General features: G+C 40.1%; 2 protein-coding genes across 2 annotated transcripts in view; one reads left to right on the forward strand and one right to left on the reverse strand.

The window, feature by feature from the left end:
- Positions 1-22,612, forward strand: part of CDK6 (cyclin dependent kinase 6) — a 1,314,442-nt gene that overhangs the window by 516,718 nt on the left and 775,112 nt on the right. The gene's annotated exons all lie outside the window — the stretch shown is intronic.
- The window catches only part of SUSD5 (sushi domain containing 5), a 76,216-nt gene continuing 60,412 nt past the window's right edge, over positions 6,809-22,612 (reverse strand). The window contains exon 4 of the mRNA XM_044678195.1: positions 6,809-8,103. Coding sequence (XP_044534130.1) covers positions 6,809-8,103 — 1,295 coding nt within the window. The remainder of the gene's footprint in view (positions 8,104-22,612) is intronic.

Consider the following 22,612-nt stretch of genomic DNA (forward strand, 5'->3'; position numbering starts at 1 on the left):
GAACTAGAGGAGATAATGAAGAATGAGGCGAGTACAAGAGAACATTCCATATAGCTTCAGATTTAATATTTGAAGGATCATTTGTGATGGGTCACCTCCAAAGAATGAACAGAGAAGTGAAAGCACAAAAGACATCATTCATATATTTTGTTGGATGATGCCTTCTGTGGTGTGGGGAGGGGAGGGAGTTGTTGAATTAAAATAATTAAATTTTTAAAAGAAAGAAAAGAACAATCATGGACCAAGGACAGCTAAGTGGCTCAGAGAATAGAGAGCCAGCTCTGGAGATGGGAGGTTCTGGGTTCAAATGTAACCTCAGACACTCTTCTGCCTTAGAACCAATACTTAATATAGATTCAAAGACAGAAGGTAAGGGTTAAAAAAAAGGAGAAGAGAAGAGAAGAGAAGAGAAGAGAAGAGAAGAGAAGAGAAGAGAAGAGAAGAGAAGAGGAAAAAAGTCATAGCTCTTTTGTACAACATTGAAAAGCTTACTCTGCTTTGAAAGGATCCTATTCATGTAGCAGCTCTCCCATCTCATGGTCCCCAGAGCCCAGTTATTAATAAAGGTTTTGGGGAGGGTTTTTCCTCATGCAGATCTCAGGGAGATGTGGCATGGGACAGTGGAAGACTTCAGAGGACATGGATTCAAATCCTACTTGCTAGTGTCACCTTGGACAAAGTCACATCCCTGAGTCTCAGTTTCTCCATCAGTAAGGGAAGGGGTGGCAGTGGACTAAAAGGCATCAAAGTCTCTTCCCACTTTATATCTATGCTCCTGAAACTTAACGACCCCCAAGTTGATCACATCCAGCATCATTTCAACTCACCGCCATCACTCAATTTCTGTGAGCAATGTTCATGCTGAGTTTGACTTCTGGAAGAGGAAAAATGAAGGCTGGGTTAAAACTAAGGAAAGCTACAAATGGTTCAAGAACGACTATTGGATAAAAAGTCGAATTCAAGCTAACAAAGTTGCCTTATTAAAATAGTTGCTTCTTTTTGAAAGCCTGGACCTTTGTACCTACTAGCCTCCTGGGTACATCTCCGTGATCCAGGTTTACAGCAGTAACTATTAGCAGTAAAGGCTAACTCAGGAAATCTGTTCTTTTAAAGAGTTCCCATTAAAGGGATTTTAATAGCATGCAAATTTTATTGCACCGAATTCTGAATCCCAAATAGACAAAGGTTCGAAAGGAGAGTGTTTATGATGGCTGTTGGTGAGGATAAACAGCTGCCCACCTCTGCCAGCACCTATGGAAATATGTTTTTAAGTTCTAAATGTGAGCTGTAAACTCGAGCTCCTTCACTTTTAAAAAATTCAATACTTAAACTGTGGGGAGAGAGAGGATCGGTGCCAGAGAAAACATTCTCCTTTAATAATGTTTGAACATGGAGCTGTGATGCAGTTAGTAGCAAGGCACTGAGAAAAACCCACAACTAATCCTTCACTGCAGATGTCTGCACTCTTGATTGTCTGCCATACTTTAAACAGCGACTTCTTTTTTCTGGGGACTCAAGGCTTGAATGACCCAGTGTGGAGAGTTGAAACTACATACAAAAACATTAAAAAAAAATAAAGGAAAAGAAAACTTAAGCCTCAGCTGAAGGTTTGGTAAATTGGGCCTTGGGGCTCTGGCAAATTGGGGTTCATGCCGTACCCCACCCTCTCCAGATCACGAGATAAAGTGTGGACCCCCAAGGGAGTTCTGATGGAGAAGAAAGATGAGGCAACTCCGACTTTCTGGCGTTTCCCGTTTGGTTTGGTTTGGTCTGACGTTCCCTTTTCCTTTTGACTAACCCACTGCTACCTAGAATAAAAGCCATCAAATAAAAGAGATGTGCTTTTGCTATGTGACCCAGTATTGCCAATACCATTAGCATTTATAGACTACTTTTCTCATGGGGAAGTCAATTCAATAACTATTTTTCACATTCAGCTGAAATCAACAAAGCACAGACCGGGTGGTTGCTTTGTGTAAGACTTTGGGCTAAAATCAGTGGGTGTCAAAATGAATGCACAGGGAGTAAGACTGAGAGCTCAGTAGACTGAGAGCAGGGACTAGAAATGGGAGGCTCAAATCTGGCCTCAGACACTTCCTAGCTTTGTGAACCTGGGCCAGTCACTTAACTCCAATTGCCTACCCTTCCCACTCTTCTGCCTTGGAGCCAATACACGGTATTGATTCTAAGATGGAAGATGAGGGTTTAAAAAGGGGGCAAGGGTATTTCAGTGACCTCAGACACTTCCTAGCTGTGTGATCCTGGGCAAACCACTTAACCCTCCATTGCCTTCCTAGCCCTGATCACTTTTCTGCCTTGGAACTAATACACAGTATTGATTCTAAGGAAGAAGGTAAAGGTTTGAAAAAGAAGGGGTGGGGGGTTCAGTGATACCAGACACTCCCTAGCTGTGTGACCCTGGGCAAGTCACAACCCCCACTGCCTAGCTTTTAGCACTCTTCTGCCTTGAAACCAATATATAATATTGATTCTAAGATGGAAGGTAAGGGCTTAAAAAAATAGATAAATGAGAAGCTTGCTTCATTGTCCATCTGAGATTGGCTTGCTCATTGCATCATTGGAATTCTCAAGTCTTTTACAACGTACAACCTACATTAAATGATCTTCCACATCTCTTCATCTTCGACTACAATATTGACAGAGCTAAGCGATTTGGCCATCCACCGTTGGGTGTCAGAGAGGGAACAGACCTAGATTTTCTAACACCAGGGGTCAGTGTTGGATTCACCTTTGCCTAAGTAAAAGCCATGTTTGTTCTTCCCAAGTCTTCCTATTTTTTGATTGCTAATGGAAGCCCAGTTCTTGTGCTTTTGGAAATTGAGATCTTTGAAATTAGGCAAAGAAAAAATGTTGAAATCTAAAAGTACTTTTGATTTTTTCTTGAATCTTGGATCAGTTCTGTAGCTTTTATTCTGATAATCTCTTAAGTGGCACAATCAGTCACATAACATGGCAGACTTAGTAGGATGGAGACTATAGCTTCATACCATGGGTCTTGGGATCCTATTGAGAGGAAAAAAACTTTTCAAAATATATGCCCCAGGCAGTTACGTAGCACAGTGCATAGAGCATCAGGTCTGAAGTTGGGAGGACCTGGGGTCCAATATGGTCTCAATTACTTTGGCTTTGTCTATTTTTTATTTTTATTTTTTAGAAAAATTTTCCATGGTTACATGATTCATCTTCTTACTTTCCCCTTCACCCCACTTCTTCCCCCCCATAGCTGACATACATTTCCATTGGTTTTAACATGTGTCATCGATCAAGACCTATTTCCATGTTATTGATAGTTGCATTCTCAATTACTTTGGGCTAATTCCTAAACCCTGATTGCTTAGCCCTTCTGGCTCTTCTGTCTTAGAACTGATACTAATTTATCACACACACACACAGGACAAAGGCAAATATGAAGAGATCCTAAAATCTCCAGAAGAAGACGTCAAACTATCAGAAAGTCCCTTCCAAAAGGAAGGCAACTTTGGGAAAATTTCAGTTCAATTCAATAAATACTTATTGACTATCTATTAATTTCTGGATTCCAATCTAACTTTGATGAATTACACCAAAAATTGATATCTTACTGTTAATGTCTTTATATATTAGTTCCTTATCTGCTACATTTGAAGTCTGAAGACATGAATGTGACCCTCCCCCTCTTATACAATATGTGTTTTGGGGTAATTTCCTTGACTTCTCAGGGTATCAGTTTCTTCCTCTATAAAACGGGATTGGTAATAGTTATATTAATAAAAGTTTATTGATGTTTGAACCAAATGAGATAATGGAAGAGCCCTTTATAAACTCCATAAAAATATAAACAAACATTATCATTGTTTGTCAAAGGAATAAAAAATATATTTAGTTCTGACTGCTAATTCCTTGACTAAATGATGTCTATGAGTTTCATTGGCGAGCTTAAGGCAAAGTCAAAGAAAAAGAAGGGAAAAGGAAAGAGCGAAGGAAGGGAATGGAGGAAGAAGATAAAATGGAGGGGGGGAGGAAGGAAAAGAAAAAAGGTGTATGCTATGGGACACAATGCAGTGCTATCAGAAAGTCCTCCAGTGCCATTTTGTCACAAGAGCCAAAAGTCTATGATGTAGACTCCTTCCATAATAAAGAAATGATCTACATTTAGCAAAGGAAATATTGATCAATCATCTTAGTTTACTGTCTTTAATGATCCTTGACCGATTAGTTGGTTCCCAGACCAGGTCCCAGGTTTTAGGTCAAGGAATTTATATGTTAGCAAATCTAATCTTCCTTGCAAATAAGAATTTTTAAATGTTAAGAGCTGGCCCCAAATCTAGTCCTAATACAGTGGCTTTTCCAGCAATCTGGCCCCTCTCTACTCTTTGCTTCAAGAAAGAGGCATTTAAGTCTTCAGCTATATATTGATGACCTACTGCCAATCCTTTCTGAAAAGACTCAGCATTAATTGATCTCAAGAGCACCTCCTTTGTTCACTAGGGCTTAAAATGATGATTGAAGTCTAGTAATGGACCATTATTGGCACTATTTCTTAAACCATTTTTGTTATTTGAAAAGTCTCTGAAACTTTGTACTAATAAACAATTGTATTTTCTCATGACCACTAAACCTCCTTGAATCCTTCACCATATAAAACTTTAGGCCATTTTTATTTCCTTTTACCTAAAACACCACACAAGTTCATTTCCCAGGACTGAAGAGTTTAGTCGTTCCCATCCTCCTTGTGCTTGTGGATTTCAAACATTAATGGAAATAAGCCAACTCAAATAAAAACTGAAATACCACTGGTCTTATATTTATTTTGCAGTATATTTCCACACAGCTGACACAAAGTATGTACTTTTCAGTTACGTGTTCACATTATTCATTAAATGGGTTAGTGTAAATTCAGTATTTTTAGCTACTGCTTACAAAATAGTTTACAATGGTGATCCTAATGTTGAGACAGAGGTTATTTTGCATTCTAGAATGCACCGAGAGCATAAAAGTTACCTTGCAGTATATTAGGGGGAAAATATTTACAAATTTGTACAGTTTCTGGTTTTTATTATTTTGTTTCACTTTTGCTTTGGCTACACCCATCCAGCAATAGTAGACTTCATTCTCATTATTCCCAATTTGTTCTCATTTACAGTTTTCCAGCTGGACTCTAGAACTCTTAGGTTTTTCTACTGATGGGGGCTAAAAAGGTCCCATGACACTAGATTGTCATTGTAATTTGTCTGTTCAGCTATCTGACCTGTTGTTCTTTTTACAAAGACTGCACCCAAAAGGGGTGACCTAGTAAAAAAGTAGGCAAGTTACAAATGTCTCTTTTTTAAATGTTTAAAGTAAAACACCAATGGTTGGTATTGCAGTTCCAAGAAGGTGTCCAGTTATTCTAGTGCTATAGGAAATCTTGACTCTTCTATCCCCACCCCACTCCTAACCATTTACCACTGAAACTTATTTCTAATTAGGTTATTCATATTGGAAGAGGCTGATGGGTAAAAGGTCAAGTATGGGTCTTAGGGCAGCTCCCCCATGCTGCCACTAATGTATGTGCTGGTTTCTTGTGAAACAAAACAAGTAGGTTTTATATTGAGAGGAGAACATGTCTTTTATGTACATCTGCTTCATCATATGATCTCCCCCGAGTTTCATTTGAATTCATTTCTTTTCCAGTAACATTCAGCTTCCCCAAAGATGCCTGGTCCAGTGGTCCAGAATGGGCTATAGAGCAAAGCCAGACCAAGTACCTGCTTGGGTGGAGCTTCCAAAGTTACTAAAAGACTCAAGAAAAGAATGGCAAATGTGGTGATTTCAAAATCCCCAACCTTTCTGCTATCAAGGAAGTAGTCATACTGGTTACTCTACTTCTTTCCTCCCATATCGAATCCCTGATCTTTTTCATATCTCTCTCTCCCAGGTTCAGAGGGAGGAATTGACACTGCAGCCAAGGTTGCCAGTGATTGGTCTGTGCCCTCCTTTTCATAGACATAGGGTAGTATCAGTACTCATGGCCAAGAATGACCAGGTCACTGCTCTGCAAAGGAGGCTGGGTTGATTGACTTGGAGCTGACATTACTCAACAAAGAATAAAGTCATTGTCTCAGGGGCAGGAAGGATATTCTCCTCCATATTCACACCCACCAAAAGTCTCTAAAACCCCCTTGCTTTGCACTTTTTAATATACCCACTCCAAACCTAAAGGTTCTAAATTTATTCTCCCTGGGCAAGATCAGAAAATAATAAGGCAACAATATGATAAATCTTCTGGTCTCATGCGTGGCAATGAAACATCCAGATCTTAGATAATATAAGTCTCAAATTCCATCTCATTGATGCCGTTTATCTCATCAGTTTGAGGGATGGGACTAATTACTTGTTTTCTTTTTAAAGAAATAAAAGTATGATCAACCGAAATAGGGATATTTTCCTTCAAATTGGGGATGAGGGCAAAAACACAGGCCTTTGTTTCATTAAAGAAGTCATGGGAAAGTTAGAACAACAGCATTGCCAGCCTCAGTTTGCTTTCACCTCTGCTTGTGCTGAAGGACAGGAGAGAAGGAGAAGATGGAGCATTTAAGTTCTGCTAGTCCACTGTGGAATCCCTCTAGAAGTCCCTTCTAAATCTTTAAAATGAACATCAAATGTCAGTTTAGTTAGGTGTTCAAAAAAGAAGTCCAACTTCTTCTGGGTGGGTCTGCAATTTCCCACGCCCTACCCATTTGACACCCTACAGAATTGTCCCAGTTCACCAGTTGGGTTTGATGGTCCTTTCTATCATCTCCTGAAGGGCCAAGTGCATCCTTGGCAGTTAGACCTTCTGCATCTCAATCTGCTGGTGATAATGCCGAGTCTGACCTTTGCCATTCAGCTTATACACTGAGCTCTTCTGCTGTCGTCTTCTGTAGCACCACACAGCGCTGATAGCCGCCAGCAGCAGCAACAAACACAGGACTATCACTATGATGGCAATCACGGGGCCTTTGGTGGTGCTTGAGCAATCTTCCCCAATACAAGATTGGGTGGTTGGAAAAAGCTCTTCTCTTATGCTCAAGGTGGGAAGCTCCTGTTCCATGAATCTCTCAGAGGGTGAGTCTGGGAAGCTACTATGGGTGCTGAATATGGTGGTCTGGGTGGGAGGAAGAGTGGTGGCATCTCTCTCAGTATCTTGGGGTGATGGGATGTGGTCAAGAGGCAGGGGATCTGTTATTGTTATTGTCCCTGGGGTCGAGTTGGTAAGGTCATCGAGTAAGGTGGATGCTGGAGACTCATCTGTTGTAAATCCCCAAGACACAGTGGACTGATATGTGACCATGTCACTCACTCCTTTGCTGGGACTCACATTTTCAGGGGCAGTAGTAGGTGTGAGAGTCACTGGTCCATAGTCCATTGTTCTCATCAGAGTGACAGTCAGCTGGGTTATATCTTCACCTATAGTGAACATGGTACTGCTGGATTTTTTTACTTCTACATGGTTGGGCTGGTCAGTCATAACCAAAATACTTTCATCCAGACCCACTGACCCATCCCCTTTGTCTCCTTCATCATCTTCTTCTTCCTCCCTTGTCCCATCAGTTACAGGGTAGCCATCTAACCAGGACTCATCACTGCTGCTCACAATTTGCTCCCCAACCTTTGTGTCATTCCTACCCAGGGTTGGTCCAATGGGGAAGTCAGCACTGTCATAGATCATTTTGTTACCTGACTCGTGGAGTCTTGATTTCACTCCAATATGGTTATCCCCATCGGAAAAATGCCTCTGGGCATTCTCCTCCATCATCTCCTTCTCCAACTCAGGTTCATGAAAAGCCTCAGCTGGAAACCAAAATAAATGTTTCTGGCTCAGCAAGGACACTGGAGATTCTGTGGGGGTTCTACCTTCTCCTCCAGGCAGGTCCCTTGTCTTTATGTCTTTGTTGCCAGCCACTCTTTCTTTCCCTAGAGAAACAGAGATGGGATAATCTTGCTTTAGTTTGTCAGAGGCTTCTTCCTTGTCCCCATCCTCTTTTTCTTCCTCTTTACTCTCATCCTTCTTGTGATCTGTGAGTGGTACTGATTGATCATCAGGGAAGTTCTCTTCATAATCAATATGTGTCTCAGCTTCATCTAGGAAAAAAAAGAGATCAGTTACAATTAGACACCAGAGCATAGGTGCTATATCTCCCCTCATTAGGCTGGGAGCTCCTGGAAGTGGTATTCTGCCTCTTTTGATTCCTTAGTGCTTATCTCAGTGTGTGGCCATAGTAACTTAATAAATATTTATTAATTGATTGACCTGTCAAAGGCATTACCAAAGTGTCTAGCTTATATCATGGCTAGCTTGTTGTAGTCATAGGTAGTACTGTTACTGTAATGGGTGTACCAGAAAATCTAAGCTTGCCCTAAGGTCTGGGCCAGTCTCCGCACTGTGATATGTTGACATGACAAAAGAAACAATCAAGATATGGTACTGCCTGAGCCAGAGTTGGAGTAAGTGACATACTGAGGAGGTGACATACTTAAAGTAAGTGACATTCTTAAAAAGTGATCAACTAGTCTATTAGTAGATAACAATTAGACATATTAATAATAGTGTGATGTGTGAAATCTATGTCATATTGCTTACTGTCTCAGGGAGGAAGGAGGGCAGGAAAGGAGTGAGAGTCAGAAGAAAAGAGAATTTGGAACTCAACATCTTAAAAAAATGAATGCTAACATTTTACATACAATAAGGGGAAAATAAAATATTGTTAAATAATAATAATAATATGAGATTTCCAGCCAAAGGACCTGAATCTTGGCTCTGTCATTTATTACTTGTGTGACAACAAGTAAATCACTAGAATCTACAACAGGCAAATTACTTAATCTCTGGGCATTTGTTTCTTTATCAATAAAATGAGAAAGTTAGATCTGATGACCCTTAAGGTCCCTCCAACTTTATATCTAAGCTTCTGTGATCAACAGATTCCTTCTAAGTTTGCAAAATGCTTTATAAAGATTATTTCATTTGAACTTCAGAGCAAACCTCAGTTGTATACTACAGATATTATTATACACATTTTACAGATGAGGAAGCCAAAATTTTTTGTCAAACAGTAGACATCAGAACTAAACAGTCCTTCCTGACTCCACATTCAGAATTTGAGGAAATGGTTCTTTGTTCCCTTTCTCCTTTACCAGCCCTAACACTAAGGTGACAGGGGCTTAGAATTATCAAGAAATCATCTAGTGATTGCTTTTGCTCTAGTTTAGAGCAAGTAGGGAAAGACACAAATCTTTTCAGATGCTTTCTGCAGAAGCAACGACCACTATGGCAACATTCAAATATTTGAGAATATAAAAACCAGGTCCATGGCTACTACTCTGTCATAGAGCAAAACACAATCGTTCTAGATCTTCCAGAGGTTGTCAAGAATGGATATGATTTGGAACTCTGACTCCCCAGGGCTACTCTGCAATGGACATGATCTAGTTTGACCTCTGGTAAGGAGGCGGTGGGGCTCCATTTTGAAGAGAATTCATTCCATTCCTTCTGTGGCAGCAGAGTAGACAGAAGAAGTGTCCCATCATATTTCTTCCATGGATACAATTCAATTCAAAACAAGTTTATTCAGCTCCTATTCTGAGTAAGGCACTGAGACTTTGGGGTTGGGAATTGTAAAAGCATTCTGGTGTCATCCTAGTTTCATCAGCATGATACAAATTTCTCTTTTGCTTAGATGCAAAATCCAATATAAACAAACTCGGCCTCAGCTACTTCCCAGCTGTGTGACCCTGGGCAAGTCACTTGACCCCCATTGCCCACCCTTACCAATCTTCCACCTATGAGACAATACACCGAAGTACAAGGGTTTAAAAAAAAATCCAATATAAAACAGGATGGGAAGATGGCAGCCACTGCAAACACATCCTTTTTGTCCAACCTTAAATATAACCAACATAGATGTTGTCTGGCTATATGAAAAGCATCCTATGAATCAAAACTTCTTCTCTGTTTAGGCAAATTCCTGAGGTTTAGGGGTTCGAAGCAAACAAAAACAGAAAAGCTCAAAAACTTTCTGTAATCTCCTTGAGAATAGTCTTCCCCTTACCTCGCCTCATCCTTAGAAAGGATTTTCCTATAGAAAGACCCAAGGACTAAAGCAAGGATAGATCCTGAATGTCCTTGGAACCTTTTGTTATTCCCAGAGATGAGAGGGCAAAAAGCCAGGACTTCCTACCAGGTCGAAAGTAACCAGTAAAGTTCTGTTTGGAGTTTCCAGCAGACATCATCTTCCCTGTTCCTAGGTTGGGTCTCATTCATTACAGACAATGAAATAGTGGAACGAGCTGGCTGTGAGATGGCCCAAAGCCCTTCTGTGTTTGTATAGGCTACAAGAGGCACCTTTATGTGTATGGGAGCTGTTAGCTTTGGGGATGCCTGTATGAAAGCATCCATTCAACTCTCTGAACATCAAAGACATAAATCCGTCCCCACCTCCCGTTAGGAAGGCTTGACGCTTTACCCATCCCCATCAGAATGTCCCGGATGGTTTCTTGTAGCTGTTTCTGCCTTCCTGTCCTGGCTCTGTGGACTAGAGGAAGACATTTGTCTCTGGTGACGTCACATTCAGTCATGTAGTGACTTGGCTAGCCACAGTGTCCAAGTGTTAACTGTTTCCTTTACCACTGACAAATGAGTCTCAGATTTGGAGTCGTGGACCCAGATTCAAATACCGACCCTGCCACTTAATTACTGTGGGTTTTAAAATAGTGTGTCCCGGGAAACTGCATCCCCCAGCGAGCCCCAGCGTCCCGCCCCCCTACTTCCTGGCATGGGATTGGTCTTGAATGGACCAATCCCATGCTGGAGGAGGGACCACATCTACTTCCGGGTGCAGGATTGGTCTCTATAAGGACCAATCCTGCGCGAAGGAGGGAACTTTGAAAATTTCAGGCAGCAAGAGCTCCGTTTTTTTTTTTTTTTTTTTTCCTTTTAAATAAAGTTTTAGTTAGATCAGAGAAAGAGTTTGATTACTTTGGGGAAATCTCTTCAACTCTAAGGCTCCTCTATAAAAATTAAGATGTTGGACCAATGATCTGCCACTTGTTTTCTTAAAGCTTCTGAACAAGCATCATAATGATGTCAGCCTCTTAGATAACACCTTTCCATATAGTATTTCATTTGGACCTCTCAATAATCCCAGAAGGTAAACAGGGCCTTAGGAATCATCCATTTGGAGCAGGAAAGGAACACTGTGGTTATCTCATCCAACCCCATCCTCTCACAAATGTGCTAGGCACTCAGTCAATAAGCATTAACAAACATTTAATAAGAAGCATCAAAAAGCATTTTTCAAGTACCAGGCAAGGTGCCAAGCTCTGAAGATGCAAAGAAAGACAAAAGACAGCTCCCAGTCCTCAAAGAGCTCCTGATCCAGTGGGGAATCGAATGAGAAAACTAAGGTCTAGAGTAGCTTAATGCCCCATGGTCATAAAGATAGTAAAGGGCAAAGCTGAGAATACTGTATGGGTATTATTGACCTCATATCACAGTTGAGGAAACCAAGCCTCAGAGGTCAAGGGACTTGCTCAGAGCCATAGAATTAGTGTCAGAGGCAGGATTCAAACAAAGGACCCCCCTGTTTTCCAACTCTAAATCTCTTTCCATCACTATCCTACCTCTCTGGGGCATCAGTTTCATCTTTTCATCAAAGAGCTACTTGAGAGGGAGGTGGTGATGACGAAAATAACAATAGCATTATTTTTATAGTGCTTTAAGGTTTTTAAACTACACATATATATTAAAAATGTGTACTATATGTACTTTAGTAATATGTACTTTAAAGTACATATATAATATATAAAGCAATATGTATTTTAAAGTATATATATATATATACATATATATTTTTTTTTTCATTTTGATCCTCACAACAACCCTGGAGGTAGGCACTATTTTAAGCACCATTTTACTGAGACTAAGAGAGATAAGTCAACTTGCCTAAAGTCACAGAGCTGGCAAGCAACTGAGTCAGGATTTGAACTTCAAGTCTTCCTGACTCTATATACTGCACCTTCTCGGTCTGGAATTTACACAGATGAGGTCTCTGGAGAGGTTATTTATTTAGTTTATTCCCTCTCTTAAGCTTAAGACCTTGAACACAACAACCACTTGGTAACTCTGGTTTCTTGGTCTATTTGATCGATTTCACCCTTTTTTTTGATGATCTTGTCACCTCTTGCTCCCTCCGATTTTATCTTTTTCTTACACTGGGAAGACCATCACGCAAGACTAGCTAGCTAATGTCTGTTCAGCCCATTATTACAGAGGCATCTCATTGTGCCCTGCCCTGTGGGCATTCGATGAAATTGACACCATTGCTTTGGTCACTCTGATGATGCTTTCAGAGTCCAGAGGCCAATTTCACTCAAAGATTGGGATCAGAAAGCTCAAGGAGACCCAGCAAAATGGCAGCCCTGTCCTTGACTTCCAGCCTCCATGTTTGAATCTCATAGAACACAGTGCAACAAACATCAGAGCTGAAGGGACCTTAGAGAGCAGAAGGAATTCAATCCTAAGGTCCCAAATTCTGGGTTCTCCCTAACGTCTTAGACCTAGTCAAGAGGTAATGGCTATGAGGGAAGGACTAATGTAATTTTTTAAGTTACCAGAAAGATCACATGTAAAAAACACATATAACCCTGATTATTGATGGATAATACTTTGTATTTGTAAAATACACAGCAGTCTTATTGAGGTGCAAAGGGTAGGTATTATTTTCATCATTTGATGGATGAGGAAGCTGAGACTTAGAAAGGTTAACTAACTTGCTTAAGGACATGTGGCTAGGACTTGGCAGAACCAAGACTAGAACCAAGGTCTTTAAAAAAAATTATATTGATATTTTTATTCTTATTTTGCCCTCAATTCTGAATGTATCCTTTCCTCCTCCCCTATCCAATGAGTCATCCCTTATAACAAAGAATAAAAAAAGAAAGAAAGAAAAAACTTTCAACCAAACTAGCCAGGAAGTTGGCCAAATCTCATGCCGCACGCTACATACTCTGCAAAGAAGGAAGAGTGATATGATTTTTTTCATTGTTTCTCTAGGGAACATACTTGGTCATTATAATTACATAGAGCCCAGAGTCCAGGTCTTACATTTCCCACTGCTTCTCTACCCACTACCTTCCTTCCGGGAGATTTCACCAAACAAATTAAGAAAAAGAAAAAAGGCCAACAGGTAATTCTACCATGTTGGGTTCTTGGGTATGTTTATGATTGTTTATTTGTTTAGAGTTAAGTAAGGAAGAAATCAAATGAGACAGTGGATCACTAGGCCTGACAAGGAAGACTTCCTAAATCTGCTGTGACTGGAGAAGGGTTGCCATGGGCAATTTTCATGGGATGGATCCCATATTCTAGGCTCACCTATGACACCACTAATACCATTGGACAGCATAACTGGGAAGCCTAGCTGGAAGGAAAAAAAGAGAAAGGAGCAAGAAAAAATGAGCAAGCAGAAAACTAACAGAAGGATCCACCAAGATTCTCTGAACTAGAGTACCTCAACTCTCTTCCCTCATCCTAGAAAGCAAAATGTGTGGAATGGAAATGAGCATTTATGTGGTAAGACCAAACCTGTTTGACATGGGCCTCTCCTAGCCTGCCAGTTCTTCATGGTTTTTTGTTTTTGTTTTTTATTTTTTTGGTGTGGTTAACCTTTCATAATCTGGCTTCAGACTGATCCTATGTTACTTCACCCCATCCACATTCTGACCCCACTGATTGGCGGACTCAAATCCCTATACGTGATATTTCATCTCCTGCCTATGCCTTTGCAGAGGCGTACCCTTCTTCACCTCTGATCTCTTACAATCTCAAGCTTCTTTCAAGTTTCAGCCTAAGAGCTGCCTCTGCCACAAAACTTCCTTAGGGTTTAATGCTCTCCCAACTGAAATCACTTTGTATTTATGTTGAAAATGTTCAACATCTACTTATCTGTGTATTTATTGTTTCTCTACAAGAATATAAGCTTTTTGAGGGGAGGGGAGGGTTTGTCTTTGTCATATTCCAAATGCCTAGCACAGTGTCAGAACATAAGAAATTATATAAATGACTCTTAAATTGAATAGAATTGAAATGAAACTGCAGTGAAATAAAATTAAAATTGAAATAAAAATTGAAATAGGAAAGTAATTGAAATAACTGTTACTAGACTCTGTAAGCAAAGCTAATGCTATATTCTCTATTTACTTAAGTATCATTTTAGTCTGGTCCTGATTTGAAGTTTAAGATTGAATATGAGGGTTTTTGGTGGCACTCAGCTCCCAATTGGTACTTTGGCAAGTGCAATGGTTTCGTCAATGGAGGTACTACTTGCAAGATAGGTCATAATCCCACCTTCAAGTCTCTATTCTAAGGGATTCAGGTTGTTATAGAGAGATGTGAAAAGTGTAGGTGACTAGCAAAGGTGGGGTAGGCTCCTACCTCCTGCCATCAAGCTGACTTCTAAGATCTAATTGGCAGGGAGGGCAGGCTATTTTGGGTAGTTGTGAGTTCCAATGAAAAGATGAGAGAGAATAGGATTTAGTTCAGCAAGTTCTGGTAGAATATTCATTCTTATAAGGACAGAGGTGCCTTGAATCATGTCCTAAACATAGGAACTGTTTAATACATGTTTGGTGATCATTCTAAAGGCAGACTAATTATTTAATTAAATAATATTATTTAATTTATATATAATATAAGAATATTAATATTAATAAAATTTAATAATAAGAATAATTAGCCATGCATAGAAAACAAAATTAAAAGGATTAAACAAACAAACAAAAAACTCAAGAGATGGCTCTGAAATCAGGGACACCAGAGTTTGAGTCCTACTTTTGACATATACTAGTTCCCAATTTATCTGAAAGAAAGTTGCTTACTTTCTCATTGCCCCAGTCAATTTGCTAAGATTCCAAATTCCAAACTGTGTGTTTCCATCATTATTTGGGGACCCCACCATTCTTCCTTGTTTTTGTCGCTACAAACCAAAGGAGCTACTTTGAGGAAACGAAGTCATCAAATGTCTTCATTGGATAAAAGAGAAATAGAATTGAATTGCCTTGTGTTCTATTTTCATTATTGCTGTTATTTTACATATTACCATCATTTCTGTCAGAATGTAAACTTCTTGAGAGTAGAGGCTATTTCCCTAAGGGAATGGCTAAGAGCTGTGTCTGGGCATGAAGAGGTACTTAATAAATTGGTTTGACAGGCTGATATAGTTCTTCTCATATTTTGCTAAAATAATAATAATGGTAATTATTATTATCATTGTTATTCTTCTACACTAAAGCCCTACTCCAATGCCTCATCATAGCTTCGAGGTGACCTTGGCTCTAGAAGACTGTGCCAACACATCACAGGCTCTGGCAGAGATGATTGAGTCATGTACTGTGTGTCTTTTGGGCTGAAGACTAACCCAGATAAGTCTGGAAAGCTTTAGCCACTAGGTGGTGAATATATTTTGGCCACAGTAACTCATGAAGAATATCTCTTCATGGAAGGGATGCAATCTTTTTTGGTAGGGGAAGTACCCAATGCAGATTAAATCGGGGACCTTTGGAAGCACCAAAGTAAGCAGCACAGTGAGAAAAAGAAAAATAATTTAATTTCTTCTAAATCTTGCTCTGACTCTAGAACTAGAAAGGTTTCTCTGGGACACCATCCCGTGAAACATTTCAAATCCAAATTTGAACTTAATGGGAAAAATATCCTTAGTGAGTGAGAACAGAGGACCCACAGTTCACTGACTAGAATATAAAGAGCTCAAGGAGACAGTAACTCAAACAGCATCTGGCTGTGAAGGGGCAGAAGGAGCTGAATCCCTCACAGCCAGAAGAGATGCCCAGGCCAAGGTCTGGGAAAATGGCCAGTGATGTCATCTGGGAGTCTTGTAGTTTCAGGGTAAATACTCTGACTCTATATCATGGGATCAATATGTCCCAAAAGATTTTTTTTAAAGGCAGATCCTTCACATACATTTTCTATCTAATTACTCAACTGACAAAACTGTAAAGAAATTAACTTCCCAATTTTAAAGGGGCATCTAACCCATGCCCCCCCCACCTTCTACCCCTCATCCTTCATGCTTCAACTCTAAAACCAATCAGGACAAATGACTATTTAGACAATTTTTAAGAGTTCCAGAGAAATACAAATCCACAACCTCCACCAACTAAGCAAGCCTCATAGTTGAGGAAAGTCATTTCTAATTTCCCCCTCAAGCTTAAATCCATCCCTTTTTTAAAAATTAAATTTTTTCAACTAACAAGCATTTTTTTCTCCCCCCCAATTCTCTCCTCTTCCACTGGAAAAGATAAAAAGAAAAGGAAAGGAAAAAAGAGAGAAAGAAAAGAAAAAGTTCTCATAACAAATAGATATAATCAAGTAAAACAAATTCCAGCAAAGGTCTATGACTTCTTATGGTCTACCCATGGCTACCCAAAAGAAAAAACTACTATAGAAAATGGAATTAGGTTTTTAAAGAGGATCATTGTTTTGATTCATTGATCGTTATCAAAAGAGAATCAATTCTGAATTAACTTTCTTAAATGTCTCTTGCAGGACTCTGATCTCACCGGACAGGTGCAATCTATGCAACCAAGGAAAGTCACAATAAATATTTTTAGGGATTTCAGATCCAATGAATACAATGGGCTCAAACCTGATTAACAGCACTGAATAATTATGACAGTGTGGGAAAGTGGTCTTGGAGTCTGGAAGACCTGGCTTCAAATGCTCTCTGACTCAGTAGCTGTGGGCACCTTGGGCAAGTCACTTGGACAAATCTCAAGGAATCTCTTTTCTCATTCATAAAATGGTGATGATATCTGCAGTGTGGTTTTTATGACATTCAAATGAGATAATGTGTGTAAATCTTACAAGAGAATATAAGGACCTCGAAGACAAGGATGATAGTTATTTTCATCTTTATATCTCCAATACCCAATGCAAGATGGATACTTAAGAAATGTTTGTTGAATGATTATGAAAGATGCCTGTTCTTGGGGCCCTTTGGTATATGACTTCCCTTCATGGTCTGCCTGAGATCTAACTCCAAATTAGTAAAGTGTTCTAAAGCAATAGGGCCCTGAGGCTACATGTACTTTAATGCCCTTTTCCATATCATTAGGATTGTACTGTTTATCATCTGAATCTTTTTTGATGGGCCAAAGCCTCTCAAAAATCTTGATACCTGCCAATCTGGAAGATTACATTAGAGAACATTGATCTCTGAGAGCTTCTTTCTTAAATTGGGAAAGTTTAAAAAAATGTGTTTCCACCATCACTCCCCAGCCTGCCCTTGACTCCCTACCTATATACTACATCATCACACAGTTCTCAAAGTGGCAAAAGGAAATGCTGTTTCCCTTTGGTGCAGAATGAGGACAAGATGAAAAAATGTCAGTGCAAAAGACATCTTTCCATCATATCCTCCCATTGAAAGAAGAATGCTCCCTGAGTTGTATCAAAAGAGGCTCCTGAATTTATTATTTTAGCCCTGACTTATAAAGAGCCATGCAATCACCCACCTTCAGGAAATTACAGAGTATGCTGGGTGAATAGCAATACATACTGATTTTTGTTAATTTTCATTCTAGTACATTTTAAATCAAAACAGGGAAACTATTTGAATAAAAGGAGGAAATATTTCATAGACTTAATTTTTTTTGTTCTCAATTTATCAAGTCTTTGATTTGGAAGGTGCCATTGTGGTAATTTGATATAATCTCTACCCAAATCATGAATCCTGTTTATAATTCTCAAAATAATGCTCATTCAGCCTGTACCTTAAGACCTCCAATAACAAGGAATTTACTACTCCATCGAGGTAGCCTACTCCATTCTTGGAACGCTTTATTGCTTAGGAAGTTTTTCCTTATGATGAGCCAAAATCTATTATTCTTGATGATTTATGGGTAACTTCCATCCAAGAAGGAGCCAAAGAAAACAAGTCTAATCCCTCGCCTTCTATGGCAGCCTTTCAAATTAAGATTCTATCAAAAATCAGGCTGTTTTAGGTCAAAATTGGCCTTGCTTGCTGTTCTTGTATTTGCCATCTCATCTCCCTATTCTGTCTTTGTCTACAATGTCCGCCATGTTTGGAACACTCTTCTTGTAATTTCTAACTGTTTTCAAGGCTCAACTCAAATGTCACTTTCTTCAAGAACCTCTCTCAATTCTCCCGGTTGTTGGTCCCTTTCTGTCCATTTCATAGAAATGCTTTTTAATTTATTTTGTATATATCTTGTACTTACTCGTCTATATATCCCCATTTATGTTTTATCTCCCAGTAGAATAAAAGCTTCCAGGGGGCAGGGACTTTCTTACTTTTGTATCTATATCCCCAATTCCTAATATAGTGTCTGGCACATAGTAGGTAAGTAATAAGTGTTCATTGATTGATTAGTGATTAGGCAAAGGTGAAAACAGCATCTATAAACTGAAGCTTTCAGGTTAGCTATCTGGTATCAGGCCAAGTCAGTCTGGGAAACTCTAAGTCCAAAGCTGGTACCACAAACTTGTAAGTGGATACTAGTTAAGTTACTTTAGCTGAATATACTGGACCTCAGTTTTTCTAGCTACAAAAGATAAGTAACAACCAAGAAAGAATGTTATAGCTTCAAATGACCCCAAATTCACAATGCATTTCAACATCCTCATTAAAGACAGTGAAAATTAGAGCATGGCTTAATGGAAAGCTTTTGGAGTTAGAGGAGGACTAGAGTCTGAACCTGGACTCTGCTCTTTGTTAGCCACATAATTTTAGATGAATCCCTTTCCCTCTCTGGGTTTCAGTTTCCTCAAATATAAAAAGGGAAGGTTGTACTAGATCATCTATATGACCCCTTCCAGCTCTAATCTTGCTTAGTAACTGAAACTAGAAATCTACCATGGAATCATCAACTTAGGGAAATGGAAGGGTCTTGGAGGTGGTCCAGTCCTGGCACTTTACAGATGAGGAAGGTAAGGTTCATAAAGTATAAATGATCAGCCAGAAATGTCTTCTAAGACTAGAAATCTACTATGGAATCATCAGTTTAGGAATGGAAGGGTTTTGGAGGTGGTCCAGTCCTGCACTTTATAGTTGAGGCAGGTAAGGTTCAGAGAGTTTGAATCATCAGCCAGAAATGTCTGTTTTAAGATTAGAAATCTACTATGGATTCATCAACTTAGGGATGAAGGGTCTTGGAGGTGGTCCAGTCCTGGCACTTTACAGATGAGGCAGGTAAGGTTCAGAGAGTTTAAATGATCAACCCAAGGGCACTGAGCTCATGACAATCCGAACCCAAACTTGAGCCAAAGTTAGAGGAGCGCTAACTGGAAAGGGTCTTGGAGGTCATCTAGCCCAAACCTTTCATTTGGCAGATGAGGAACTTGTAAAATTAAATGATTTGTTTGAAGTCATCTACATAATAAATGGCAGAGCTGGGGTGGTGGGAAGCTGAGGATGGGGGATGTATAGACTCTATCTCCAGTCCAAGGCTCTGTCTATGGTACCACCATGCTTCACTGTAAGAACTCTGAAAACCTGGATGGAGGATCCTTTTTTTCTGACTTCAGCCTAGCAGGAGGTACGGCTGTTTTGTCCAGACGATGCACTACAAACCAGATAATTTCAAAGAATCCCCTCCCCTACAGGCTTCATTCCTCTACTCTCCATGCTGTGAGCCTCTCCTACATATAAAACACGCAGGAAAAAAGCAAGTCATTGATTCTAAAGCAAAGCTATACCTTGGCCCATGGAGCCAAGCCATCCCACAAACATGACGATATTCTTTTTGCCCCTAAATCTGTTCTGAACTACAATATGGCACCCCCAGTTATTTTTTGGGTCAGTGTAGGCAGGAGAGAAGGGCTAAGAGAAGAATATGTTCCCTCCACAGCAGAAGAAAAAATAATAAACTGCAAAAACATACATTTGCCAGTCCCCTGCCAAAGGTTGCTATGTTTAGGCTGAATATCCCTGTGTTCTCTGTGAGAACACAGTCCCCTTTCATGATGGGGAAAGGCAGGAAACAGTAACTATTCGGGACCTTTTATTCCTTAAAAAGTTTTCTCGATTCGAAATTGTGGGCTATTACCTCATGCATGTAATGTGCTGTAGGGCCTCTTACCGCAAATTATTTGATTATGATGTATTTCTTTGTTTCTCCGTGGCTGCCACAAGACACCCAAAAGTCAAGAGCTAGCATACGGGAATGGTTTAGAGAAGTGATTTCAGTCCTTCCTGGATCTCGAAGGCACTATTTCTGACACTTAAATCATCTTTGTAGTTCATCATTCAGAGATCATCCACAGCTGGCCATAAATGGGCTGCCTGAGCTGAAACCTGACCAGTGTCATTAATAACAAGCACCAGGAGCGGGGGAAGCCTGTCAGGTGAGTTTGGGCCGTGTCTGCCCTGGGTGACGTCCAGCCAAGGCGGGCGATGGAAGCCAGCCACATGTAGGCAGCCTGGCTGGCGTGCTGGGAACTCCCCTCCCCTCCCTCTGAAATTCCATCGTCTCCTTTTAACCACAGACATCTGCGCTGTGTTAAAAGAGCAGGTGAGTGAATCTAAAGAGCTTCCCCCAGATAAGGAGCAGCCAAATATTCTGATAGGAGAGGCTCGGAGCATCTTGGCAGGCTCATCACTGTGCTTACTGCCCGAGCCCCTAGCATCAGGCTGGCTGGATGCCTGCACACCTCTTCCTTCACCGTATCCTTTACTATTCTCACCCCATCTCCCTCATCTTTTTACTACACTCCCCATAATCTATCCCCCCCACCCCAACTTTCTCTCATCTCCACTCGGACCTCTGTGCTGCCTCTCTCGTTGCCCCTGTTCCTTGGTCCTCTTTCTTGCCAGTCTTGTAAACCTTTACCTTCTGTCTTAGGACCAATATTAAATATTGATTCCAAGATAGAAGATTTTACCGGTAAAGGCTAGGCAATTGAGGTTAGGTGACTTGCTCAGGGTCACACAGTTAGGAAGTATCTGAAGTTGGATTTGAACCCAGGACCTCAGACTTGACTTTCTATCCACTGAGCCACTTGGCTGTCCCACCAATCGCTTTCCCATTCCATATCTTGGGCTGCTTTCATAATTAGATCATAGGAGAAGATCATAAGACTATCAATTTCCAAGTTGAGTAGGGGAAGAAGGACCCTTCCATTTGGATTGTGAAATGGGCAGAGCCTGGCAGTGTCTCTCAGAGCTGTTCAGAGGCAACTTAAAAGAAATTATTTTTGTGACTTTGAATATAATAATATCCCTCTTTCTTCCTACTTCAAGCACCAAGCATGGCTACCTCATGGTAACTCAGTGGATAGAGTGCTCAGTTAGGAGTTAGGAAGATTTGAGTTCAAATCCAACTTTAGAATCTTACTAGCCATATGATCCTAGGCAAGTGACTTAATCTCTCTTGGCCTCAGTTTCTTCATCTGTAAAATGGGGATAATAATAGCACCTACTTCTGAGGTTGTTATAAGGATCAAATGAAATAATTATATAGTGCTTGGCACATAGTTAATGCTAGATAAACATTAGCTATTATTATTATTATTGCTTTTTTAATAGCACATAAAGGAATGGCAACAATAAGGAATGGATTGATGCTACTTAGTATACATCAGGGGATGTTGATGGAGATTTTGAAATATTATTTCCAGATTGGTCATTACTGATTTAAAGAACTATGGGTAAGGGAGGAGATGAAATAAGAGCCAGAGGGAGACAGAAAATGAAAAAGGAAAGAACTTGACTAGAAAAAAATACCTCATCTAAAAGTAAGTGTACAGTCCTGCCATTGGACTGGGCATCCTCACATTGATCAGTCATGTGGGTGCAAGGGCAGTTCTGGGGTTTGAGAGTCAAGCAGAAAGAGATTCTTAAGTTGCTGAAACAGACTGAAAGGTCTCTCCAACCGCCAGTATGTCGAGTACTTTCTTTGTGCCCAAACCAGTGTCCAGCCATAGAATCAAAGGATTTAGAACTGGTAGGGACAATAAAAATTTGGTCCAACTCTCTCATTTTGCAGATAAAGTGATAGTCAGAGAAGGAGAGGGACTTGCCCAAAGTCACAAGAATAGGGTCAGATGATTGATTTGAGAGACTGAAGGGGCCTTGAAACCAGGAACTATCTTTTGCTATTCTAGGCATCTACAGAGTTTAGCACAGTGACTGGCACATAGCAGATACTTAATAAATGCTGATTGAAAATAGTTGATCAGGATTTGAACTGAGACCCTCTGACACCAAAAATTTTTTCTCTTTTGGATTCCTCACCAGAGTCTTCCCTTGATTCATTATGGGGATGGTAGATGACTATAGATACGTTTTTTTTAAACCGTTAACCTTCCATCCTAGAATCAATGCTGGGTATTGGTTCCAAAGCAAAAGAGCAAAAGGGCTAGGCAATGGGGATTAAGTGGCTTGCCCAGGGTCACACAGCTTGGAAGTATCTGAGACCAGATGTGAACCTAGAACCTTTTACACCTAGACCTGGCTCTCTGTCCATTGAGCCACCTGGCTGCCCAAGATCCTGAATATTTTAGAGCAATGCCAGTAGGGCATAAGCTCTGGCAGGTCCCACCAAGGTTGAAAAATCTCCG

This window comes from Gracilinanus agilis, chromosome 5 (assembly GCF_016433145.1).
Source record: "Gracilinanus agilis isolate LMUSP501 chromosome 5, AgileGrace, whole genome shotgun sequence".
Lineage (NCBI taxonomy): Eukaryota > Metazoa > Chordata > Mammalia > Didelphimorphia > Didelphidae > Gracilinanus > Gracilinanus agilis.